We start from the raw sequence: 26,702 nt of genomic DNA, 5'->3' as shown, positions 1-26,702 counted from the left end.
ACTGACAGCTGAGGAGTCACCCTTTAAGGACATGGCAGCCGGCTTCCTTAACAACCAGCTACCGTATGATAAATTACTGCATGAAAAAGAACGATATTTTGCCGCAAGAGTTTTTTTTACTGCAAAATTCTTCGTGAATTGCGCATCTGAAAAAGATTTACCGCATGCGTTATTTTACTGCATTTTTTCAGTCGTTCTTGAACTCTTTGTGAATTGACTCCAAAATGTCCAAACACAGAGCGTCGCTTTCCGAAATGACGGTGCAAGTCCAGATCATGCGACCATTACTTGTCTCTGTGAATCTGGGGTACATAGTCTGATGTGAATGTACAATATGTACAAGCACTGCATAAATTGTCAGCGCTATAAAAAAAATAGAAATAATTGAATTCTGCTTAGAGGGGGTGACCGTTGTTTCGGAGACTAAGGGTTGAAGCTTCGTTGCAGACAGAAGCCGCAGTCTGCATTCTGTCTAGAGTGTCTGCATTAGTGCTGCTGTATATTGATCCGTTTGGCTCAGCACACCTTCTGCCTCCAGCACCAGGGAGTATTCAGCTAATACAGGAAAACACAAGTGTTCATTTTTGGTCCAGGATACAAGGAACATTTTCTTGATTAAATAAATGGAATAATGGGGGCCACAGGGCAGGTGGAGTACCCCAGCATAACAGTCACAATAAAAACATGGGAAATTGAACCTCATGGGATGGAAGCAGATGTACGCGCTTTAACAACCAAATTTTTTTTATGAAGCAGAATTTTACAGGGCCAACAGTTTATGTAGGGCTTTAAAAAAAACAAGGGGGCAGTACAGTTACAATACAACTCAAGCCAATGGGGTTAGGAGGGCCCTGCTCATGAGAGCTTACCATCCAAAATGGAGGGACTAGTGGTACAGAAGGTAATAACTGTCTGAGGATGAGTTTATGGGGAAAGAGAAAGTAAAAGTTCAGTCATTAGGTGAACGTAGGATAGGCTAACCTGAAGGAAGGAGTTTTCCGGGATCACCTAAACGATAGACAGAAGAGGTGATAGCCAGACAGAATAGGGCAGGGAATTCCAGAGGATGGGGGAGGCTCTCTAGAAGTCTTGGAGGTAAGCATGGGAAAAGTTACAAGGGAGCTGAAGAGCAAGAGGTCTTAGAAGGTTTGGGTGATACATTTAGGCAAGGTTGGTGGTGTACTGTAGCTCAGGGCAGAGTAGTGGACTGCTTTGTAGGTTGTTGTTAGTATTTTGAAATATATTAAATTGGGCAAGTGGAACCCATTTGAGGGATTGGCAGAGAGGTGGTGGATGCTGAACGTTTGGAAAGGTGGTAGAGTCTGGCAGCAACATTCATGAAAGACTGAAGAGGGGAAAGAATCCAGTAGTTGTGTTTCTAGAGTAGACATCATCTAAATTGGCCAATGTGGATTACACCAAAACCTAGAATTGCATCACAGGACTGTTACAAAGGGCCCATGGTAAGATACATTCTGAATGAAACCATAGCCACTGGCAGAGAGAGAAGAAGAGTACCTCAACTATGGAACACTACCAGTTTAGTTTTTTTTTTGGGGGGGGGCATAAGTATGAGATATTGATTGATGGTTCACCTGCATTTTTCTTTGTCTTCTGCTATGCACAGACATGGGATGATAATCACTAGATGGGGCAATAATCTCATGTCTATGATACCTCTGCAGTACAATACATTGGATAACAGTCACTGGACAGGAGTGACAATCACATGTCTACCAGACCTGTTCCGGATAATGTACACCGATCAGCCGTAACTTTATGATCACCCACCTAATATTGAGCAGGTCCCCCTTTTGCTGCCCAAACAGCCCTGACTCATTGCAGCACGGACATCACTAGACCTCTGAAGGTATGCTATGGTATCTGGCACCAAGCCATCACTAGAAGATCCTTTAATTCCTGGAGACTGCAATGTGGGGCCTCCATGGATTGGACTTTTTTTTTCCAGCACATCCCACAGATGTTTGATTGGACTGAGATCCGGAGAATTTGGAGCCCAGGACCCACCTGAAACTCATTGTTGTGTTCCTCAAACCATTCTTGAACCTTTTTTCAGTGTTGCAGGGTGAATTATCCTGCTGAAAGGAATGCCGTCAGGGAATGCAGTTTGCATGAAGAGGTGTAGTTAGGTAGGTGGTACGTGTCAAGTAATATCCACTTGAACGGCGGGACCAAAGGTTTTCCAGCAGAACATTGCCCAAAACATCGCGCTATCTCTGCCCATTTGTCTTTTTCCCATACTGCATCCTGGTGCCATCTGTGTAAGGTAAGTGATGCATATGCACCTGGACATCCACATGATGTAAAAAAAAAAAAAATACGATTCATCAAATCAGGCCACCTTCTTCCATTGATCCATAGTCCAGTTCTGATGCTCATGTGCCCCTTTTTCGGCACTTTTGGCTGTGGACAAGGGTTAGCATGGGTGCCCTGACCGGTTTACTGCTACACCGCCCCATACACACTAAACTGCAATGTCCATTTTTAATGCTTTCAACACATCAATTTCAAGGACAACATGTTTACTTGCTGCCTAATATATCCCACCGACTTTCAAATGCCAGTATAATGAGATAATCAAGGTTATTCACTTAAACACCAGACAACCGTTCACAGTAAAATACACTGCGAGCGGACGGCAGGTACAGGCACAATTACATACACGTACGTGACAGCCTTCTTCCAGAATTGGACACAGCACGTTTCGCAGCAGATTTCAGCCAATGATTTCGGCTGAAACCTGCTGATCGGCTGTGTCCAATCACAGAGTTCTATGTTTACAAAAACACAGAACTGTGTACAGGGAACAGTGATTTAGTTGCTTCTTCTCCCTGAAATGCAGGGAGAAAAAACCGCCAGATCAGAAAGTAAAAGCAGCACACACTACACATTGTTGGGCACACAGGTAATCCCTTGATTGCCCCTAGATGTTAAAGTTGATTTCCAGTCAGTTTTGTGTATATTAAACGTCAGCAGCTACAAAACAAAACTGCAGCTGCTGACTTTTATTAAACACAAACTTACCTGTCCCAGGATCCAGCGATATACTCACCTGCGCCGTCCCTTCTCTCCACAGCGCCGGCATCTCAACTGTGGGCACCAGGCTGTGCCAGCTTGCGGCTTCACAGCCAGTAGCCCACTGCGCATGTGCGAGTCACACTGTGCATTCTGATTGGTCCGGCAGTCTTCTGGAACCTGTGAAGAAGACTGCGGGAGGAAGGAGGGGGCTGAACTTCTGGCTCATTTCACCGCAGCAAAGTAAGACGGATGTGGGAGCGAGTACCTGTCAAAACCAGGTATCTGCTCCGCCCTCCCCCCCCAAAAGGCGCCAAATATGGCAGTGGAGGGGGTAGGGGAAGAAACAAGCAAGCAGAGCTTTCACTTTTGGGTGGAACTCAGCTTTAACCCCTTCTCAACCAATGTCATTAGTACAGTGCCAGTGTACAGTATTATCATTGTATTACTGTCATTAGTGACATCAGCCACTGTCTGTTATTGCCAGATTGCCCGCCACCCAATTACAGTCCCACTATGAGTTGCTGATCACCGCCATTACCAGTATAGCATCTATAGCTGCATAAATTCCAGTGATTATACCATAGTTTGTAGACACTATATATTCACGCAAAACCAATTAGAATTCACTTATTGGAATATGTTTTACCAAAGACATGTAGCAAAATACATTTTGGCCTAAATTTATGAAGAAGTTTGATTTTTTTTTTCGTTTATTGGATATGTTAATAACAAACTGTAGAAAATGTTTTTCCCCCAAAATATTTGGTCTTTTTTCAATTATATAATAAAAAATTAAAAACCCAGTGGTTATCAAATATCACCAAACGAAAGCTCTATTCGTGTATTGCATGACCCCATCATTGGATGGGGCGACTATCTCTAGGACAATATATGGAGGAAACAAGCATTTTACTTCTCTTGCCGATAATGCCCATGCAGCTTCCCACTCTCCTGCCCTGTCCGCTCTGCAGTGTCACAACACAGAACCTTGGGCAAGTTCACCATACAAGTATATAGAGTGCTGTAGAGATGGCTTGTCTTCAGGGTGGTCATATCGTATCTACACAATCAAAAGCTATTTAAAGTCTATGGGTAGCTTTCATAACAATTCCCATACTCCTTGGGTCTGCAGACATACACTATAATACCAAAAGTATTGGGCCAGCCCCCCAAATCATTGGATTCAGGTGTTCCAATCAACTCTATGGCCACAGGTGTATAAAATCAAACACCTAGGCATACAGACTGCTTCTACAAACATTTGTGAAAGAATGGGTCGCTCTCAGGAGCTCAGTGACTCCAAGCGTGGTACCGTGATAGGTTGCCACCTGTGTAATAAGTCCATCCATGACATTTCCTGGCTACTAAATATTCTACGATCAACTGTTAATGGGATTATAACAAAGTAGAAGCAACTGGGAACAACAGCAACTCAGCCAGGGAGTGGTAGGCCACGTAAAATGACAAAGCTGGGTCAGTGCATGCTGAAGCGCAGTGTGCAGAAGTAGCTAAAGACCTCCAAACTTCGTGTGCTCTTAGCACAACAGAGCGTAGAGAGCTTCATGGAATGAGTTTCCATGGCCGAGCAGCTGCATCCAAGCCTTACATCACCAAGTGCAATGCAAAGTGTCGGATGCAGTGGTGTAAAGCATGCCGCCACTGGACTCCAAAGCAGTGGAAACGTGTTCTCTGGAGTGACCAATCACGCTTCTCTGTCTGGCAATTGGATAGACATGTCTGGGAATTGGTGGTTGCCAGGAGAGCGGTACTTGCCTGACTGCATTGTACCAAGTGTAAAGTTTAGTGGAGGGGGGATTATGGTGTGGGGTTGTTTTTCAGGGGCTGGGCTTGGCCCCCTAGTTCCAGTCAAGAGACCTCTTAAGGCGTCAGCATACCAAGACATTTTGGACAATTTCATGCTCCCAACTTTGTGGGAACAGTTTGGGGATGGCCCCTTCCTGTTCCAACATGACTGCGCACCAATGCACAAAGCAAGGTCCATGAAGACATGGATGAGCGAGTTTGGAAGGAGGAACTTGACTGTCCTGCACAGAGTCCTGACCTCAACCCCATAGAACACCTTTAGGATGAATTAGAGCGGAGAATGCGAGCCAGGCCTTCTCCACCGACATCTATGCCTGACCTCACAAATGGAAGACTTCTTGAAGAATGGTCAAACCTTCCCATAGACACCCTCCTAAACCTTGTGGACAGCCTTCCCAGAAGAGTTGAAGCTGTTATAGGTGCAAAGGGCGGGGCCAACTCAATATTGAAAACTACGGACTAAGACTGGGATGCCATTAAAGTTCATGTGCGTGTAAAGGCCGGCCGACCAATACTTTTGGCAAAATACTGTATCTGTACTTTGTGTATTCTGCTAATTCCAGAATGTCACCATGAATATTATCAGCAGAAAATCATAAGTCTATTACTCACAAGACATGCATCCCACCACTTTGCGAATTCCATGCTCTTTCATCGCCTCCACAATATTCCGAGTTCCTTCTGACATCATGGTGGTCGGTCCTTTAATGACAAGTTTATGAAATGTTAAACTGGACTCAAAAGACATTTGTAAAAATGATTTGGATCTGCAATAATAACATAAGAAAAACCTTTGTATGATGAATCTACCAGGTACATGTGAAGAGGTTAGAAATTGAATTCCTGTGTGTGGTCAATTATGTCATGAGAAGGTCTGAACCAGGGAAGAAAAAAAACAAAAAAAGCCCATCACCTGCTGTGGGAGCCTTCCAAAAACGGTGTGATCAATAGCACATTGAGACATTCGGGTTTGGGGCACTTGGAAGAGACTGAAAAGGTATGTATAGCTATAATGTCAATTAGGCCATTGGGAAAGCCATGGTTTAATTCAAGCAGTCTGTTGCTCGCCTGGTTTTAGTCGTAGCACTATAGTAAACTACCAACTTCATCTCCATATTATATCATTACAAATGCAAACAGATCCCTCCATTAGTGCTCTACAGTTCTAGATGAATCTCCAGTAGAAGGAATAGTGTAGATGAAACAATGGCTCCCCCTACTGGAAGCACAGCCTACTGACACCGAACCTAAGCAGCAACACTGCGTTCGCATTTCCTTATTATGTATTTATTACAGGTTCTTATATAGTGTTGTCAATTTACACATACATACATATTATATATATATATATATATATATATATAAAATCATTCACATCAGTCCCTAACCCTCATGGGATGTACAATCAAAGGTTCCTAACTTACATTCATACATACACATACTAGGGCCAATTTAGAAAGGAGACATTTTACCTAACAGCATGTTTTTGGAGTGTGGGAGGAAACTGGAGTACCCAGAGGAAGCCCACACAGGCACGGGGAGAACATGCAAACTTCAGGCAGGTGGTGCCGTGGTTGGGATTTGAACCGAACCTAGTACTGCCAGGCAGAAGTGATAACCATTTAGCCACTGTGCTGCCCATGTCAACCTTCTCTAAATAGTAAACAATAAGGCTACATTCACACTTGCCTGTTGCAGAAATGTATGAAAAACACAAAATGTATGAAAACACAAAATGCACAAAAACATGAAGCCCTTTTGCAGGAGCATGGCGGTGCCATTCATTCTTAAAGCATGCAAGCCAAAACGCAGTGACAATGTACAACGTGATTTGGTGCAGTGTGTTTTTAAAAAGGGTCAGAGGCTTCTTTTGTGTGTTTCTCATGCAGAGAGTAGCTCACTGAAACAAATGCTGCCCTAAACAAGATGTGCAGGAATGCAAAGAAACTCACAAAAAATGAACACTGAGACCTAGGCTAGGTTCACATCTATGCATGTGCACTTGATGCATTTATGTGGAGTGTTTTTTCATGTACATTTTGGATGCGTTTTTAATGCATTTTGCATTTTTTGGGAAGTGTTGATGTTGCTACCAGGTGTCTGTTGCCATGCAGGAAGACACTCCAAAAAACGCATGTACATGCATTTTTCATACGTGTTTTATGCAACTCCATCGAAGTCTATGGAGCCAAAAGTGCACCACGCTGTGTGTAAAAAGTCGCTGCACCTTTCCAAAAAGCGCTTTGCAGGAAACTGCATAGATGTGAATAGGACCCATAGGAAAGAAGGTTAAATGGATGTGGATCTGCAAAAAGCACTAAAAAAAATAAAAAATTTAATAGATGTGAACGTAGCCTTAAGTCTAGTAAACCGTACAAAAAACCTGACAACTCAGGAGGATCTGCTGTACCAATTACGTTAGTGCAACGATCTCCCCCATTCTGCCATTGTGTTTTGACATGGCCCTTCGATGTCAAAAGGGCCATGTCGGCTGAATGGCTGGCTTCTATCGGATCAGCTGTCCTACACACGGGCCGAATGTTGGCCGGTTTCTATTAACCAGCCGATGCCGCCAGACATTCGACCTGTGTGTACTAGGCTTTAGGGTCCATTTACACCATACTGCACATAAAAACTCACCACAATGCATTGAAAATACATTTGTATTGCGTTACATTTCGTTTGCACCCATTTTCATGTCCTCCATTAGGAAATGACAGGTCACAAGAAGTTAAAATACTAATCACAATTTTTTTACATCTTTCCTCTCAGTTGCGTTGCATTGATATGCATTCTTGTGCAATATAACGCAGACAGGTTGCAATTTAACACAAAGTACTGTGATGCACATTTATGCAGCATGTTGGCTGAACGGAGGCACATAGAAAATTCTATGTATCCCTACAGTGACCTGGGATGATCAAGTGTGGAAAAACTCATATGGTGAGAACGAACCCTAAAAAGCAGCATCATCGGGCAAACTTAGGGACTTAAATAATCAAAAAAACAATAAGGCTAGGTTCACATATGTGCAGGTGGTGCCGCTGCGGATCCGCACAATACGTGAAATATCTAAAACAGGGCATCTCCACCGAGGTTCCATGGAACCCTAGGGTTCCTCCAGAGGTTGCTAGGGGTTCCTTGAGCAATGAACAATTTTTGTCTCAGATTCAGACTTAGGTTCTCACTGACTCCATTGATCTTTTTAGCCATCTTTAAGGGGTTAATTCTTCCCAATGGCCTCAAGTGTAAGGAGCATTCTTCCCACTGACCATCACACTAATGTATCATGACTTGTAGATATATTCATTTTTAGCAGGGGCTCCCTGGACCGGTAAGTTATTTCAAGTGTTCCTTTGTGTCATATAAGTTGAGAAAGGCTGATCTAAAAGTTTGCTAGTTAAAGTTCTATGCATGAAGGTAAAAAACCATCCATGTGCAGCATCAACCCCAGCCCCCCTAATACTTACCCAAGCCTCCTCTCGATCCAGCGATGTGCATTGGAGTCCCGGCTATCCTGGGTCTCCCTCCTTTCATTGGGTGATACAGAAATGAGAGCCATTGGCTCCTACTGCTGTCAATCACAGCCAGTGAGCCAATGAGGAGAGAGGGGGCGGGGCCAAATGTGAATAACACAAGCTGCTTGCTGCGGGGGGGCACCTGACAGGAGGGAGGGGCCCGAAGAACCTGTGGGGGACCCGAGAAGAATAGGATTCAGACTGCTCTGTGCAAAACCACTGCACACAGCAGGTAAGTATAGACATATTTGTTATAGATTGTTAAAAAAACATAAGCCATTAAAATCACTTTAATCCTTAGCTAATTGTCAGTGGGCCTGGGGAGCCTCTGGTCCACACTCCACATAGTACTGGAAATAGAACCAACCCATGAAATACCATCCCCCACCTCCCCTTGCCATTCAATGGACCAAAGTGGAAGCCTTTTTTGGCCAACAGAAGCTTACTTTGTGCCATTAAATTATTGGGGTGAGGCTTAGTACCACATCTATTCAAAAGTCAAAGCTAAAATGTGTAGTGATGATCCCTGAGCATACCAGCTGTTAATGAAGTGGAACTATTGAAACAAACACAGTCATTATAACTTTGGAAGGAATCAGCCTCCCAGCATAGAAAACCTTACCTAGGTCATTTCTTGTTCCCAGGACAATAATCACCGCATCCTGTCCTTCTACTGCTTTGTTGACGTCACTTTTATTCATCACATCCCCTACTATGGTTCGGGTGGGTTTCTTATCAGCGGGCAGGCGAGCAGGGTCCCTTACCAGCACGGTTACATTATATCCTGTAAACAAAAAATAGAATCCATTGATCCAATAGCTGTAAGCCACAAGGCAAATGTAGTTATAGTTGATCTCAATGTGTGGCATTCAGTCATCCTGTATACTTGCCATACCATGCGTACCAACCTGCCTGTCCTGCTCGTTGGACCTTATTCTTTCATACCTCCTCTGCTATCTGCCCCTCTGGCATTGGACTAGCTTTACTTACCCATTAGAACACTGCCATACCCTCATCTCTCTATTCCAACTTCCGGTCTGTGTGCAATCTCACTATTCTTTCTAAATATCTACACCGTCTTGTTTATACGAGTATTCAATAAATTCCTCTGAATGCACAAGTCACAGGATCCCTTTTAAATCTGGTTTCCCATTCTTTAATTCTCCCAAAACCACTCTCCCTGAGGAATCCAATGACCTGTTATTTACACAGCTAAGAACGTCATAGCCTATCATTGGTGTGCTCCTTTGGAATGCTCCTTTGCCCCCAATGATCCAACCTGGGTTAAAATGGTTACAGATTTATCGCTGTAGCGCTACCCTTGCAGGAGCCGCTAGTATAGTTGGTTCCTCTGTTTCTCACTGGGCCCTGGACAGACTTCCAACCCTGCTGACACCACCAAATAACCCTGGCCAGGAGTCTCCTGGCTGTCACACAAGGAAAATATGCACATTGTTATAAAATAAATGTGTAGGTTGCATTGAGATTAATAAAGTTAACGGTAGGTAATACAAAAATTGACAAAGGTTAACAATAGACAACTTGTTTCAGCACAGGAACAATGCAATACAGTACAATACCCCTTTCAGGTGTGCCCACCTGTCCTGTAGGGCTGAGAATATAAAACAATAGCTCTCATCCTGGGAGATACTCCCCGAGTGAGATGGGAAACAGTAGCAAGAAACTAAGGCAAACTCACTTGTAGGCCCTCAGTCAAAAGGGTCTAGGCCACGGGTGTCAAACTGGTGGCACTCCAGCTGTTGCCAAACTACAAGTCCCATGAGGCATTGCAAGACTGACAGTTATAAGCATGACTCCCAAAGGCAGAAGCATGATGGGACTTGCAGCTTCACAACAGCTGGAGGGCCGCCAGTTTGACACCCCTGGTCTAGGCTTAAGCACTAGGAAGTTTGTAAAATCCCATACACACAGACACTATCGGGTTGGTTCTTCTGCCGACTCAGTTGGGGCCCTTAAGCTGGCATGCAGTGAAAGGTGTACTCCCTTTAAGATGTGATGAAACAGGTAGTTCCCTTTTGTGGCGGCAAAGTGATTTGTAGAGTTCCCCTTAATATGCGGTGAATACATAGGGGAAAATTCCACTTTAAGTACTGGTCCCCTGCTCCCAATGAGGAATTGGCACCTTTGGGAAGGGGGTACCCGATTTTGACAGGTACCCGCCACCAGTTCTGCTGCGATCACCCAGGTGATTGGAAGCAAAGTTTTCCCTCTTCTTACCCGTAGTCTTCTGGGACACGTGACAGGTCCCACAAGACTATGGGACCATTCAAACCCTCTGAATTTGGATGACAATAAACGTCTGCAACAAGAGTAGTGTTAGGTGGGTCAGGAACCCTCTCACCCGGTCCTTGTGTAATGTAGGGTGGAGCAATGAGCATCCGGCTGGGGGGCCCGCCTTGTTCTTTGAAGATGCAGCTGTGATGATGATGACTTTCATGATCTTGTGGCAAACAGGTCTCCACCAGTCTGCCACTCACAGGACACCTGGCTTCTCAATGTCAGTTGCAGCTTCTCAGCCTAACCCGGTCCAGTCCAGTCATTGCATTAGGGTAAACCCCCCCAGCCCTCCCAAAGACTTACCTGAGCCTGATCTCGATCTGGCACTGCTCCCACACTCCTTCCTCATTGGACTTTATGAGAGAAGCAGGAACCATTGCTGCTGCAGTCAATCAAATCCTGTGATGGGGATCAGGGGGCGGGCCCAAGCTGTACTGTGTGTGTGTCACTGGACACCCACAGTGTAGCTCGGGATCGAGCCTCCACGAGTGCCACCACAGAAAGCGGCTTCTTATGGTGGCACTTGGAGAAAGAGAAGCAGCAGAGAGCTCTGGCGGGGGACCCCAGAACAGGAGGATTGGGGCTGCCCTGTGCAAAACCACTACACAGAGCAGGCAAGTATAGCATGTTTATTATATTAAAAAAAAACCTTTACAATCACTTTAAAACTTGATAGATTGTTGTCTTGGTATATCACATAGCAGGCACAAAAAAACTGAAATATACCATATTTATGGTACTTATGACACCAGCAATCTGCTGATTGCTGTTGTAATGGTTTATAAGTTCCTGCAACAAAAAATATTAAATGCACATTTTTTTACATGTAAAAAATGTGCGTTTATTATTTTTTAGCAAAAAGGTGAGCTTATCCTTTAAATTTTCCAATAAATGTGAGTGCATTTTTAATTCAGCTTGTCATTTACAGTGAAGGAAATGAATATTTGATCCTCTGCTGATTTTGAATGTTTGCCCACTCACAAAGAAATGATCGGTCTAAAAATCTAATGGTAGGTGTATTGTAACACTGAGAGACAGAATAGCAACAACAAATTCAAAAGACATACATGTCTAACAAATTATGCGATGATTTACATGTTCATGAGGAAAATAAGTATTTGATCCCCTTCACAAAACATAGTACTTGGTGGCAAATCCCTTGTTGGCAATCACAGAGGTCAGATGTTTCCTGTAGTTGGCCACCAGGTTTGCACACATCTCAGGAGAGATTTTGGCCCACTCCTCTTGGCAGATCCTCTCGAAGTCTTTGGTTTGGTGGCTGACGCTTGGCAACTCAAACTTTCAGCTCCCTCCACAGATTTTCAATCGGATTAAGGTCTGGAGACTGGCTAGGCTAGTGGTCGGCAAGCCGCGGCTCGCGAGCCACATGCGGCTCTTTACAAACTTAAATGCGGCTCTTCTGTGTGCCGGGCGCCCGCTCCCCTCCCTCCTCTTGGGCGGCCGCCCGAGAGGAGGGAGGGGGGCGGCCGCCCAAGAGGAGGGAGGGGAGCGGACTCTGCAGCTGTCAGGATGTAGGCGGGGCAGCCAGCATGTAGGCGGGGCAGCGTGACGAACTCCTCTCCTCTCACGGTCTGCCCTGAAGACCAGAACGGCGCGGGAACATGGCGAGAGGAACGCGCGGAGCAAAGGTAAGTGAATTGACACAATATGGGGAATGAATTACTATATGGGGGATGAATTACTATATGGGGGATGAATTACTATAGGGGGGATGAATTACTATATGGGGGATGAATTACTATATGGGGGATGAATTACTATGGGGGATGAATTACTATATGGGGGATGAATTACTATGGAGTATGAATTACTATATGGGGGATGAATTACTATATGGGGGATGAATTACTATGGGGGATGTATTAATATATGGGGGATGAATTACTATATGGGGGATGAATTACTATGGGGGATGAATTACTATGGGGGATGAATTACTATATGGGGGATTAATTACTATGGGGGATGAATTACTATATGGGGGATGAATTACTATATGGGGGATTAATTACTATGGGGGATGAATTACTATGGGGGATGAATTACTATGGGGGATGAATTACTATATGGGGATGTATTTTCAGTTTTAAAAATGTGGCTCTCAAAATAAATTTCAATCGTGGTTTTGGCGAGATTTGGCTCAGTTGAAAAAAAAAGGTTGCCCACCACTGGGCTAGGCCACTCCAGGACCTTAATGTACTCCTTCTTGAGCCACTCCTTTGTTGCCTTGGCCGTGTGTTTTGGGTCATTGTCATGCTGGAACATCCATCCACGAACCATTTTCAATGCCCTGGCTGAGGGAAGAAGGTTCTCACCCAAGATTTAATAGTACATTGCCCTGTCCATCGTCCCTTTGATGTGGTGTAGTTGTCCTGTCCCCTTAGCAGAAAAACACCCCCAAAGTGGTGTTCTTTGGGTCATAGGCAGCATTCCTCCTCCTCCAAACACGGCAAGTTGAGTTGAAGCCAAAGAGCTCGATTTTGGTCTCATCTGACCACAACACTTCCAACCAGTCCTCCTCTGCATCATTCAGATGTTCATTGGCAAACTTCAGATGGGCCTGAACATGTGCTTTCTTGAGCAGAGGGAATTTGCGGGCACTGCAGGATTTCAATCCTTGTCGGCGTAGTGTGTCAACGATTGTTTTCTTGCTGACTGTAGTCCCAGCTGCCTGGAGATCATTGACAGATCCTCACGTGTAGTTCTGGAATAATTCCTCACTGTTTTCATTATCATTGACACTCCACGAGGTGAGATCTTGCATGGTGCACCAGACCTAGGGAGACTGACAGTTGTTTTGTGTTTCTTCCATATGCAAATGATTGTACCAACTGTTGTCACCTTCTCACCAAGCTGCTTGCCAATAGTTTTGTAGTCTAGTCCAGCCTTGTGTAGGTCTACAATCTTGTCTCTGACATCCATGTACAGCTCTTTGGTCTTTGCCATGGTGGAGAGTTTGGAATCTGATTGTTTGATTGCTCCTGTGGACAGGTGTCTTTTATACAGGTAACAAAATGAGATTATCAGCACTCCCTTTAAGAGACTACTTCTAATCTCAGCTTGTTACCTGTCTGAAAGACACCTGGTAGCTAGAAATCCTGCTGAATGATAGGGGATCAAATACCTATTTCCCTCATGAACATGCCAATCAGTGCATAATTTGTTAGACATGCATTTCTTTTGAGTTTTTTGTTGCTATTCTGTCTCTCAGTGTTACAATACACCTACCATTCAATGTTTGGACTGATAATTTCTTTGTGAGTGGGCAAACATTCAAAAGCAGCAGGGGATCAAATACTTATTTCCATCATTGTATCCATATATCTACACTTAGGTGTTGGCGCGCCTTGTCTTTTTTTTTGCTACAGATATGGAATTTATCCAATACTCCACAAGGAAGCTGCAGCCACACAGAGCTTTTACAAGTGACATTTTATAAGTGAATCCCATTTTATGAATGTGACTATGTCACTGCACCCTTTATAGGACATTCTAACAACATCTCCACTTGACTCCCCAGCCCTCCAAACACCATATACCTATCCTTGTATACAAGGGCCAATTTAGACAGGAGCCAGATAACCTATCAGCATGTATTTGGAGTGTGGGGGAAAGAGATATCTGATCCTCCTTTTAGTATACACTGTATAACAGAACACTTAGGGCTTGTTCACACTTGACTTTATTTCTAACTCTTGCCAAACGCCCCTATAGCTTTTGATAGGCGCTAAACAGGCATTTGGGAAGCGTTTTTAACGCTCCTCAAACGCTCTTCAAATGCCCTATGCCTGGTTTTGAGGCAGTCAATAGGTGTTTGCCAAGTGTTAAAACTGCACCATAAATGCCTATAATGAAACTAAATGGTATTAACGCTTTGCAACCGCTCACTTCCTCATAAAATGTTAGCAGATTGGTCTGGCAGGAACAGTCCTTCAAAAATCCATGTTGATTATTACTAATGCTACTATAATCCTGTGCAAACTCTTGGATATAGACTCTAATCATCCCCTCCAATAGTTTACATACTATGGATGTTAGACTGACTGGCCTGTAGTTTCTAGGGCTATATCTTTGTCCTTTTTTAAATATTGGTATCCAGAAAAAAAAAATTAGGAATAACAGTCTGGTAATAACCTGGCTAAGTTCTCTAAGGACTCTTGGGTGTAAACCATCCAGTCCTGGTGATTTATGTAAATTTTTTCAAGTCTATTATGCATACTGGCTTCTGTTAGCCATAAGGGTACATTCTGTTACATGTTACTAAGAAAACCGCCTTGGCTGCTATACCCCTCCTTTTCCTTTGTAAAGACTGAGGAGAAGAATGTATTAAGTAAAGTTGCCTTTTCTTTCTCATTTGTAACCAGCTTCCCCTGCTCATTTTCTATGGGGCCAATATGCTCTGACCTCACTTTCTTACTGTTAACGTATTTAAAAAGATTCTTGGGATTTCATTTACTCTCCTCGGCTATGTATTGTAACAATTGTGCGCATTGAGACAGAGTTGTACGCGACATGCCATCTTGTTAAAGTCTCATGAGCAATGTTTTTACCCCCCCCCCTTGCAAGCTATGGAGTTTGTAGCTGTAACTTTTACCAAACTTCAAAAGAACCTCTTATCTGAATTAAAAGCACAGAGCTGGCAGGATGTCTGTTTCCAGGAACCATGAAAAACACTTTCCTCTGCCCTATCGTAAAACAAAAACTTAGTCAAGCAGTCACACATGACCTGTAAGGCCATTAAGGCTCTAGGAATGCAGAGTGTGCCATAAAAACATCTATTCCACAAGGTAACAATATTCCACATACAATTCATAGAATTCCACAGGAACAGGGCACATTAATATTAGGTATATATTTGAATAGAGAATATCATACTGAACAAATCAAGGTGATACATGACATGTTAGTACATAGGAAAGGGGAGAAAGGAAAGGGGAGAAAGCAGTCTTCTCCCTCCTGGGAGACAAAGGTATGCTGTGTTTGGTATCCCTGGGTTAGAGATATAATTCTGAATATTAATCTGCCAGTTGCTAGAATACCACCTGCATGTATTGGAAGTTGTAAATTAGTGTAAAACTGTAGTTGGGACTTGGTCATAAATTTGGTGACCTCTTAGCACCCATTCCTTAAACCGGATTATTGGTCAGTTGGTCTCTGGCGACACTCCTTTGATTTCATAGAAAAGGGACTGACCAGATCTAGTAAAGAGCTCTCATTTAACATCAACCAATAAACATCTTAATGGACTTGAAAGCCAAGGCAAAGTTTTTGCTTGGACAATTGGACTCTGCTAAAACCAAAAGGACTTTGCAAGTACTCTGCCTTCTCAACTCCTTTTATTTCTGTGTATTGTTCTCTATTTCTTTGGAACATCCCTTTCTGTAAATATTTTAATTGCACCATTTGACCTTTTTGGTAATAAACCCTTTTTTGAAAAAGTGTTAAAATATCTCTAAGGCTTTTAATGCAAACAAAAGAATCCCTGTCTCTTGAAGAGTGCTACTGTATATAATAATCCTCTGAATATATCTGTCTGTGGTGACACTGTGTGTTACAGACGTTTATTATTCACATTGTGAAGGGTTGATAGTCCCAAAGCTATCTGGTGGCAGTTTGGAATTTGCAGGGTTACTTGCATAATTAATCAACCCAGTGACAATCGCTCTCAGGCTGTTGGCACAGATTGTAGTCCTGCAAGCTGGAAAATCTCTGTGCAGGGTTCAGCTGAGGATGGCATTGTTATGCAAGGGACACCGCAGTGTGAGATTGGCTGGTTCTTTGTCACGAGTTAATGAGAAGGTCAGGGGGCCGGGCACCGCATTAGTCACATATTGGATGGCAGCATACATGGGATAATTCTGCATTAGAGCATTCAGTGCAGCGTTAGGAATTAGCTCAGCACTGAAGGATTGTAACCTTTGTGGAAACAGTCCTTAGAGACAGGCGGTGCATTTTTTTTTCTTTTTTAAAAAGAGACATACAACTGCTCCTTCCTATCTCTTCTTCTTGCAGTTATGCCTGGTTTATCAGATTACAAAAGGATGAGCAAAAATTTAATGTGCTGAGTGTGAAGCAAGAGAAATTGACGTCAATGGCAAGAATCGTGAAAGTTTGATTCATGCCCTACAGGGAGTATAATATTCGGGCAGACCAGAACCCAGGGGAACCTGAAACTGAAGGGGTTCCTGCCATCTCCGAGCCCAGTGGTTCAGATATGGACTCACAGAATGGGCAACAGAGACTGACACTTGAGTACCACTGAATGTCACTTTCATGATACAGCATTAGCAGGCCAGCACCAGAGTGCCTGTAACCGGCATAAACTTTCCTCAAATGCAGGAAGCCCTGAAACGGATTATGGAGACTGATCCTTTGGCGTACCTGCAGTTTCTGGAATGCCAAGCAGCGGCTGAGAGAGAGGAACTCCAAGCTGAGAGAGAGCCCGATTGTCGACACGAACTGGAGATGGCTAGGTCCAGCAGCAGCGACAGGCTCAGAACCTCAGGTCCCTAGAGCACAGGTATGCCTCATTAGCAGCCAAGTTTCCAGTAATGGAAAAGGACAGTGACATTGACGTGTATTTACTGTCGTTTGAAAAAAAACTTGCCATCAGTACCTGGATGCATATGTTGAATTTCTAGCTGAGCAAAACGATGATTTTCAAGCCCTAAAGGACACAAATTGTCCGGAAGTATCAGGTAACCCGGGAAGTGTACAGGGAGTGATTTAGGTCCTTGCAAAAGGGACCTGGGGGCTCTTATACGGATGCGGTAATTCTCTTATGCACCACATTCCGGCAGTGGACCAGAGTTCTCAAAGCTGACTCCTTCGAGTCCCTGGAGGATCTCATGATCCAAGATCAACTGCTGCACCTCTGTCCGGCAGACAGTTTGTGTTGGAGAGAGGACCAGCATGTGCCAGAGCAGCAGCAGAACTGGCAGATACGTATGTCAACACTCGGGTATCTGACCGCCACAAGACACCTCCAAATGGCTGGAAAGGAGAGAAATTACCCACAGCAACCCCTCCTTCATCAGTGAGTCAAGTTTCCCAGCAGCCAGCACCTGTAGTCCCGGGTGTCTTACCAATCTCCACTGACACCCGCAGATGTTACACCTGTGGGAAACCTGGACATCTCAGGACGCAGGTCCCTGAGCAGAAGAAGATGACATCACCTGGCCAGCAACTCTTCCGTGCCGTTCGTCTGCAGGAAAACTCAGGTAACCACTGCAAACTTTCAACCAGTCACCATGGGCAACCGGACCATAACTGGTTTCCACGACACAGGGGCGGAAGTCACCCTAATCAAACCAGAGGTGACTGAAAGAAAGGACATCATCCCAGGAAAGTTCTTTACCCTCACTGGAGTTGGGGGAACCGCGTACCCTGCGCCAACAAGTTCATCAATTGGAGTGCAGGAAGTGGGATGAGAGAGGTCGGAGCTTCAGATGAAATTCCCACACCCATTCTGTTGGGTGCCGATTTAGGTTTCCTATTATGCCCCTACTAAGAACCCTCTGGACATACCAAGGTACTGTGTGAAGATATTGGGTCCTTTCCTTGCTACAGCCCAGAGGATGTTGCCTCGAAAACCCCCCAGCAGTTGTCTTTGTATGGTATTGAACAGCTGGGTGCTACTTGTAGTCCCAGGACTAAGCCAACACTGGGGAGTGACCAAAGTGTTGAAGCCCTCAGCAGGCTAGCTGTGAGCTTCCCTGCTGAGAAAGATAAACCACAGTTTGATTGGGACAGTGAAAAGCTAGGAATGAATAGTCTACAGCAGGGGTGGGCAACTGTGGCCCTCCAGCTGTTGTAGAACTACAAGTCCCACGAGGCATTGCAAAACTGACAGTTATAAGCATGACTCCCAAAGGCAGAGGCATGATGGGACTTGTAGTTCACCAACAGCTGGAGGGCCACAGTTGCCCACCCCTGGTCCACAGGCAGGGGGCTTGGGGAATGGAAGAGTTAACCAGCTGCTCATTGCTTCCAGTCAGCCTAGGGAACATGTATTGAGAGTGTCACCTGATATGGCCTGTCAAGGTCTATAGCGAAAACCTAAAGTCAGTTAGGAATCACACAGGACTATTTCTGGGTTAGATTCACTCCCCCCCTTCCACAACCAACCAGCACAATGCATGTCATGGGCAGTGGCAGTACACCTGAACTGGAAGCACAAGTGGCCCTATTGGAGTTGATAGCAAGCCCTTAGGGAGGGAGCTTAGGCCTTCAGCTCCAATCACCCTTCCTTTCCATCCAGGTACAGCAGCTGCTGGCAGTGCTTATGGTAAACAGTGTCTGGGCTCAGGGAAACCCTGAGAGGGCACAACATGCTGTTCATGAGGCAAATGGCAGGGTGTACTTTTATTCATGTCTTCGGCCCACCTTGTCTCACAGGAGGCGCAAACAGAACAGGCCAAAGAGACAGAAGGAATGTCGCAGTCAGGGGCTGGGCATCACCAGTAGTCCTGGTCCCCAAAAGGGATCAGATGACCAGGCTTTGTGAGGACCTTAGAAAACTGAACGCCAGACCTGTGGTTGTGGCCTACCCCATGCCCAGGAACCATAAGGTAGTGGAGCAGCTGACAGGTGTCCACTGTCCAACTGTCAAGGACTTGAACAGAGGGTATGGTCTAACCTTTTTAACACGGGAGGCTCATGACAAGTCAGCCTTCACCTCCCCATGTGGCTTACCAGAATTTATGATAAAGCTAGTTGGGGTTGAGAACACATCACCCACCTCTCCGGGGGTCATGAACGAACTACAGTATGGAGTGGAACCATGTGTAGTTAGCTACTTTAGGGGCCTTGCAGTATTCAGCCCTGTCTAGGAAGAGCAACTTGGACTCCTGTCACCAATCGTGAACAAACTGCCAGTGCCTAGTTTGCAAGTCAAACACTAACTGTCGGAGGGGCATGTCAGAGATTCAACACTGGGTACCATCGGTAGGAAGAGACCCCCAGAGGTCTGGAACTGGAGAGGCTGAGGCGATTATGGCCTGGCCTACTCCCCAGGACAAAAAGCAGGTTACGTTATTCTTGTGTACAGCTGGCTACAGTAGGATGGCTGGGTGCAACTATCGTGGCTCAGCTGAACCTGTGACTGGCCAAACAAACAGGAAACAGATGAAAATGGTGTCCTTGATGCCAGCATGTAAAAAGGATTGTTCAATCTGGACGAAGGTACCTGTCGGCACACCTGTGAGGCGAGACCTAGAATTCACCTGTTGGGTTCTGGCACACACAGGCACCACTACCTTTGGGTTAGGTGTAGTCCTGGGCCTGAGGAATGAGACCGGAGAGGAACATCTCATCCTCTACCCAGACAGGAAGCTACATCTCAGTAAGTTAGCATATGACGCCCCTGAACAGAAGTGTCTTGTGATCAGGTGGGCATTACAGAAGCTGCCACAATATCCGGGTGGTTACAGCAGAACGGTACTCACCCCTCCCAATCCACTTTGTTGGCACAACAGTGTTGCTAGGGAAGTGGAAGTCAGTGGAGGAGTTGACAAAGAGAGGTTGCAGACGCAGAGCTGTGTTAGCAAAGTAAATAGCTCACTTGACTTAGTTTGGTCCAAACAAACTATTTTAAAATGTTACTAAACGCAGGACCTCACATTTACTATATCAGGTCTCCCACAGTACACAGAACATGGAAATGCAATTATTTTAGTAAATATAAAAACTGCTAAATACCTTTTCTCATCAGAAGTACATAGCAAAATTGTGACTTCTAGCAGAGTCCAGCTTAGCACTGATTAAAGCTTGTAGGAGGAGTTTTCATTCTCCTATCACTGTCCAATGAGGCTGAATAACCCCTGACCCTCTGTCTGCATAGGGCCAATTGGCCCTATGCTGATCACATACACATTCCCCAAGTAAAAAAAAAAACTCTAGCAATACACACCAAATTGAGCATGTGCAGATTGACTCCAAGAGCTCTGTGCTATCAGTAGATGGATTGGGGACAGCCAAAGAATGGAAGGATCGGGGAAGACAGGATCAAACAGCCTTTTCACACAATATGGATTTACGCCTTAGGTTCCACAGTGAGTATAACAAGCATGCTTTACTGCATATACAGACTGATTTTACTGTTGTGGGTTTAGTAACACTTTATTTAATAAAACCTGGATGGAGAGCTCTTCTTCATTCTTCCAGTTGGGAGGGGGACAAGACAGGGGGTGTCGACTCTCTCAAACCTTATTCGCCCTAATGATGGAGCCTATTGCCTTAGCAATTAGACAGACTCCCCTAGGTGGTAGGACTCCGGGTTGGTACTATAGAAGAAAAGTTAGCTATGTATGTGGACAATCTTGTCCTATTTCTCAATGACATGGGACCTTCTCTTAGGGAGGCCCTTAGCATTAGATCCTCCTTTGCTGACCTGTTTGAGTAAATTGGGACAAATCCCATATCCATCCAATGGACGCAGAGGCCCAGTAGGCTGCTAATCACAGTTTGCCACTGAAATGGAAAACTACTTTTAAATACCTTGGTATCCATGTTTCCGCCCTTGCCTCTGAGTTTCGCAAACCCAGCCAATGCTACAACTTGCAAAACAGAAAAATGAAGGCATAGAATAATATATCCCTGATCAGTAGGATTAATCTGGTGAAAATTTAATTACTCCCGGTTTTATTGTATATCCTAAGACACTCTGGTTTGGATCCCATGGAAGTACTTTAATTTAATTCCTCCGTTGCCACCTTCTTATGGGATTCTCATCTCCCCAGTTTTAGGATGGCCACCCTACAACAGCCTTGAACGCAGGGGGGTTGGCTTGTCCAGACCTGCATTCTTATTTACTTACTGCCCCCCTTACCCGTGCCCACAAGTGGTTTATTTCTGATGATACTAATGCCTTGGCAGTGTTGGAGGCGGTGGGCGTGGGATCCTATTAAGTTCTACCAAATCTCCTACTATGACATCTATGAAAATGTTTATTAAGGCATGGAATTAGGTGAACCCGAAAAACCCTCATAGTTGGTCCCCCTCCACTTCTTTATGGCTAAACCCCATTCTCCCCAGGTTCTCTACTATACCCGATCCAATTATCTGGGCATACAAGGGGATCAAGTACCTCAGCCATGTTTTTGACAGCGCTGCCTGTTAACGTTTGACACACCAAACGACTATATGCCCTATCTGTTCCCGTACCTCCACCATGCATACCAAACTCAAGTTGGCACCACCACCTTGTCACTCACCTCCTCCGAGTTGGAAACTCTATTGGAAAGATGACTAACTAAACCTCTGTCCATGAACTATAAGGCCTCGTTGCCCACTGTGCATGAGGGTCTTGAGACTCTTACTGTCTGGCGAACGGAGGCTCCAGGGCTGGATGGGGAGGACATATGGGACTACCTTATGTTGTAGTTAGTTTCTGCTAGGGATTGACTTATCCAATTTCAAAATTCTACACAGAGTATATATTACTTCCCAATGGTTACATTTATCCCTCCATTTTGGAAGGATGTTGGAGATGCGCAGCTGACCCAGCTGAGTTTTTTCATGTATTTTGGAACCGTCCCTTGATTCAAATATTTTGGGCTGACCTTTCACAGTTCATTTTCCAGCTCACTGCCATCTCAATCACACTATTGACATATGCCTTTTGGGCCTGGTTAATCCCCTAGCTCCAACTAGGGATCTTAGAGTACTATTAGAACTCCTTTTCTTTTATGTCAGGAAGGCCATAGTACTGAAATGAAAGTCATCCATGGCCCCACTCTAGATTATTGGAAGAATTTGGTTAACTTAACCATCATGCTCTATAAATTTATATACATATCTAGGGGTTGTCCTGGGAAATTTTCTAAGGTTTGGGATGTCTGGCTTAGCGCAACTTCTACCAATGCCTCAGGCTAGGCTAGACCCTAGTTATTGTAAGTGCCTTGAATGGCTTTGTTGGCAGGGGGTCAAGTGTAAAGCTGTGATCTGCTCTATATTATATATATATATATATATATATATATATCTTATGGAAGCTGCTCCAGCTTGCGATCTTCCATATCCCAAGAGATGCATTTGGATGCTTTCCTCCTGTATGTTCCTGCCTTGAAGCAAGTGCCCCTGATTGTGAAAGTTCTAAGCTTTCTGTTATATTAGTACACTGTGTTAGCTTGATGTACTACGTGAGCCAGGGTATGCCCAATAGGCTATCTTTTGTACAGTTGTACAAATCCAAAATTAATAAAAATAATTTAAAAGGAAAAAAAAAAAAAAAAAAAAAAAAAAAAACTTTATTAAAACAAGGAGATCAGCTTTAACTTTGACAAGTGCATGCATATAAGACTAGTTAAAATGTTTCTTGGCTGGGAGCAAATTCTACGATTAGAAATTTGTTGTCCAAAAACATTTTTTCCATCTGATTGTTGAATTGCCCCCTTTAACTGTTAATTAAATTAAATGAAACGTTCTGAAAACAGCCATTTTCAAATGAAATTCTGCAGGTGTAAGGCCAGCTTTAGGCACCATAAATGTTCCTACAACCCAGAAACCATGTGATGAGCTTAGGCTGTTGGTCACATGAGGGAGCTTGGAAGTAGCACTGTTTTTCCTCCATTGCCAGAAAGAAGAGTTTCTCTATTAAACCAAAAAAAAAAAGTGCATTGGTAATGCTGACATATAGTATTTTTTTTCACGTGCACATGTGATTTTTTAAGAACGGGTCAATTCCTCTTTTTAGCCTGGAGTTATGCAGCGTCAGCCATAGCCAAGGCAGGCAGCACGAAGTGTGACATGTGCATGACTCAGCAGCAATTTTCAGACAAATTTAAAAGTCTTTTGTCCATGGTAAAAATGGTCTCTCTTTACATCTGATTAGCGATTGCAGTCCAGAAATTTGTATTGCATGCTTAGGTTGGTCCAGCTTGGCAAAATAGAAGTATGTACAGGGATTGGACAAAATTATGGAAATACCAGGTAAAAGAACAAAACCATAAAAAAAACTAAAAAAAAAACGGGCCACGCATCTATATTATGCATATAGTCATGTACATAGGACTCAAACATTAACCATTTCAGTGATTTACAACATAAATTGCCATTATTAAAGTCCCAAAAAGTGAAATAAGTGCCCGTGCTTGTAATCCAACTTGGCTGAAGTGCTTACCTTGTTCAAATAATTCAAAGTGCTCCACAGTGCTCAAAAGTGCCCCACATGGCCTAAAACTCACCCTTAGCCGATGACCATCTATTTCTAGAGAGGTCTACAACACTTGTGGGGCATTACCCAACGAAGTTGGTTCTCTCCAGATCACCGCAAGTTCGGGATAGACATATCACAAAAAGAACAAGAAGGGGCGTCCCATAGTGTAAAACCATATGGTGTTTTATGGAAGAGGAAGTATAAAAAATATCACTCACAAATAAAGTGCCTGTGCCCGGCACCGGGTGTGCATAGCTTTATTAGTGTGTGGAAGCCACTGTGCTAAGCGCTCCTTGGAGCGGCGTGCGTTCCATAGGCCGGAAGTGACATCAGTGGAAGTTGCGTCATCAAACCTAGACACATTTCGATCAAAGATAGTCTTCAGGAAGTGCCAGGATAGGCACTCAAGGAGCACTTAGCACAGACAAGCGCCCCCTGTGGTAGGTGTGCAGCGGGGCAGAATAGGCTTCTTGCAGTCCATCGGGTGGGAGTAATACTTACAATGTGCCAAGCTGGACCAAATAGAAGTATGCAATACAAATAACTCCTGGAGTTCAGTTTTAAGTAACACTCTTTACTACTGTTGGTCCCATGATCTGTGTAGCCAGTTGCAGACTCTGTCATTGGTCACAAAGACCCAGAATATATAGCAATTAGTAGCAGCAATTTTCCAGTACTGAGAAATTATTTGTGTAGTATGGCCTTTAGGCCCCGTTCACATATTACATAGCAGGAACAAGCGTTCCCACTCACAATTCTGTATGTCACACATTGGTCAGCCCACTCACTTCAATGGATCACATTACATTTGGAGTGCCATTAAAGGATAATGGCACTTAAATGAGCGTTGCGTGTTCTACTGCGATTCTGAATTGCGACACTTCTGCCCATGATTTCAAACCGTGAGATCTGAACATGGCCTTAATGTTTAAATAATTCCACCCAAAAGAGATGCTGTTTCGTTATAATTCTTCAGAACGTCAGTATCTTTCATAAAGCCAGCTGGTGTCATGCTCACCAATGGAGAGAAATTAATACAACCCCAACCCCAGCTAAAACGTAGCTGTCAGGCTTTTTTTTTTTTGCTGTATGGGATATATTGGCAACATTTATATTCAGTTTTTCCACCTGTGAAAATTCAGACATTAAAAACCTGACAGAGGTTCTAATGCTTCCCACGCTACAAAAAAATTGGCTATATTGCTGTGTGCCCCATTTGGAGTCTTTTTGCATCACCTCCTATTCCAACAACCAGGGCTGGGACAAGGGTTGGGTGGGAGGAGTGGTTGCCCTGGGCATGGTGGTTTCAGATCTGGAGAGAGCCAAGAAGAGGTGTGGGCTGTGCTCTCTCTCCCCTCCAGCTCCTCCTCTTGCAACTGCAGCTCTTGTGGATTGGAATTGTTTGATCCCCTCTGTACAGTGTTTGTTTATCTTTCCCCATCTCCTTCCAGCAAAGAATATGGGTAGGGGGAGGATAAGCAAACACTGCATAGTGGCAATCTGACAGCCTTAGCATCTCTATTACAGGGCCCCAACACTGCAATCCTATAGCTCTCTATAGCCTAACTATAGTGCTTGAACTTTTTCGGAGTGTGATGGGAGGGGATTTTTGCTGACACATAATGCTCATACATTTTGGGGGGGGCATTGTTTGGCATGTTCGCTCAGGCTGCTAGACGACCTTGTCCTGCACTGCCAACAACTACATGACCGGGCAGGAAATGGAGAAATCTTCCCCAGTGGGGACACATGTAGCAATCAAAACCTAATGAAGGTTCTAACATTTCCCCACTGCATCCAAAAAAAAAAAATAAAATAAAAAAATTGTCAGGAGTATGGCTTTAATACGGCAGTGCCAGTAGCAAGTAATGCATGGCTTTTGCATCAAGCTGGCCTTCAAATTGGACCAATCATTAAAATTCACATTGACCTGTCCCACGTGGGCACTTGTTAGCATTGCCGAATCAGTCTGAGCAGGACAAAATTCTTTTTATTGCCTAAAAAGAAAAAAAAACAAAAACTGTTGTTTTGGTGGTCCCTGCCTAGGTAGGCTGGGTCATATTGTCAGCTGAACAGCAACTGCATCCAATCAGATCCAGTCACTGCTGGGGTATTCTGGCAGTCACGGGTGCCGGCAGCTGCTGTTGGGGTATTCAGACAGCCACAGCTGCTGGTTGTAAAAAAAAAAAAAAAACAGAAACAGAAAAACAACAAATAGGCACAGCGAGAGATTAATCCATCCACGCATGGCCAGCTTTACATTACCCTCGCCACAGCTTGACAATGTTCCTGTCCATAGGTGTCTCTATTGCTCCTCCATCCAAAGTGGAGTTACCCCAAGACAGGAAGGGTGTTGATGGCTGCGGATCACCAGGTGAAAATAAAAGGGAAAAAAAAGCCTATAGAAAAAAAAAACTAATGCAGCTACCACATTTCAGAACTGGTAAGCTGCAATATATTACATTTTTGTTTTTTTGGGTTTAATTCCGCTTCAAGTGGATCTCTTTCACATAGATATCTAAGTATAGTTTCTTCTTCACTTCTGCCTGCATTGGATTTTGTCTCCTGGATAGAAAACGGTTCTTATCAGCATTTTTGACAAGGAGGGGAGAAAACAGAGAAAATGTTATCGCTGGTAAACATGCAGAGGGGTCATGACTCAGCACTGTGACATGTGTACAGGGAAATACACGTCTCTCATGGAGACTATATGTGTGCAGGATGTACATGATCCCGTGTGTATATTCACCACAGCAGGGAATGAGGTCATATCACAGCGGCTGCTCCGGGGTCTGCAGTGCATGCCAGGGGCTTTGTGCTGCATGCAAAGTAGAAGAAAAGCCGCG

General features: G+C 44.2%; 1 protein-coding gene across 2 annotated transcripts in view; it reads right to left on the bottom strand.

Annotated features, from left to right (window-relative positions):
• BLVRB (biliverdin reductase B) overlaps positions 1-26,702 on the bottom strand; it is a 70,557-nt gene that overhangs the window by 27,833 nt on the left and 16,022 nt on the right. For both annotated transcript variants that reach the window (XM_089654175.1, XM_089654176.1), the window contains exons 2-3: positions 9,004-9,165; positions 5,476-5,565 (exon numbers count right to left, since the gene is read on the bottom strand). In XM_089654175.1, the coding sequence (XP_089510301.1) occupies positions 5,476-5,565; positions 9,004-9,165 (252 nt within the window). The remainder of the gene's footprint in view (positions 1-5,475; positions 5,566-9,003; positions 9,166-26,702) is intronic.

The sequence above is a fragment of the Staurois parvus genome, unplaced genomic scaffold (genome assembly GCF_062004578.1).
Source record: "Staurois parvus isolate SC_StPar_1 unplaced genomic scaffold, SC_StPar_1.0 ptg000746l, whole genome shotgun sequence".
Lineage (NCBI taxonomy): Eukaryota > Metazoa > Chordata > Amphibia > Anura > Ranidae > Staurois > Staurois parvus.
The sequence above is the reverse complement of the archived record's forward strand: the minus strand, read 5'-3'. Positions and strand labels throughout refer to the sequence as shown.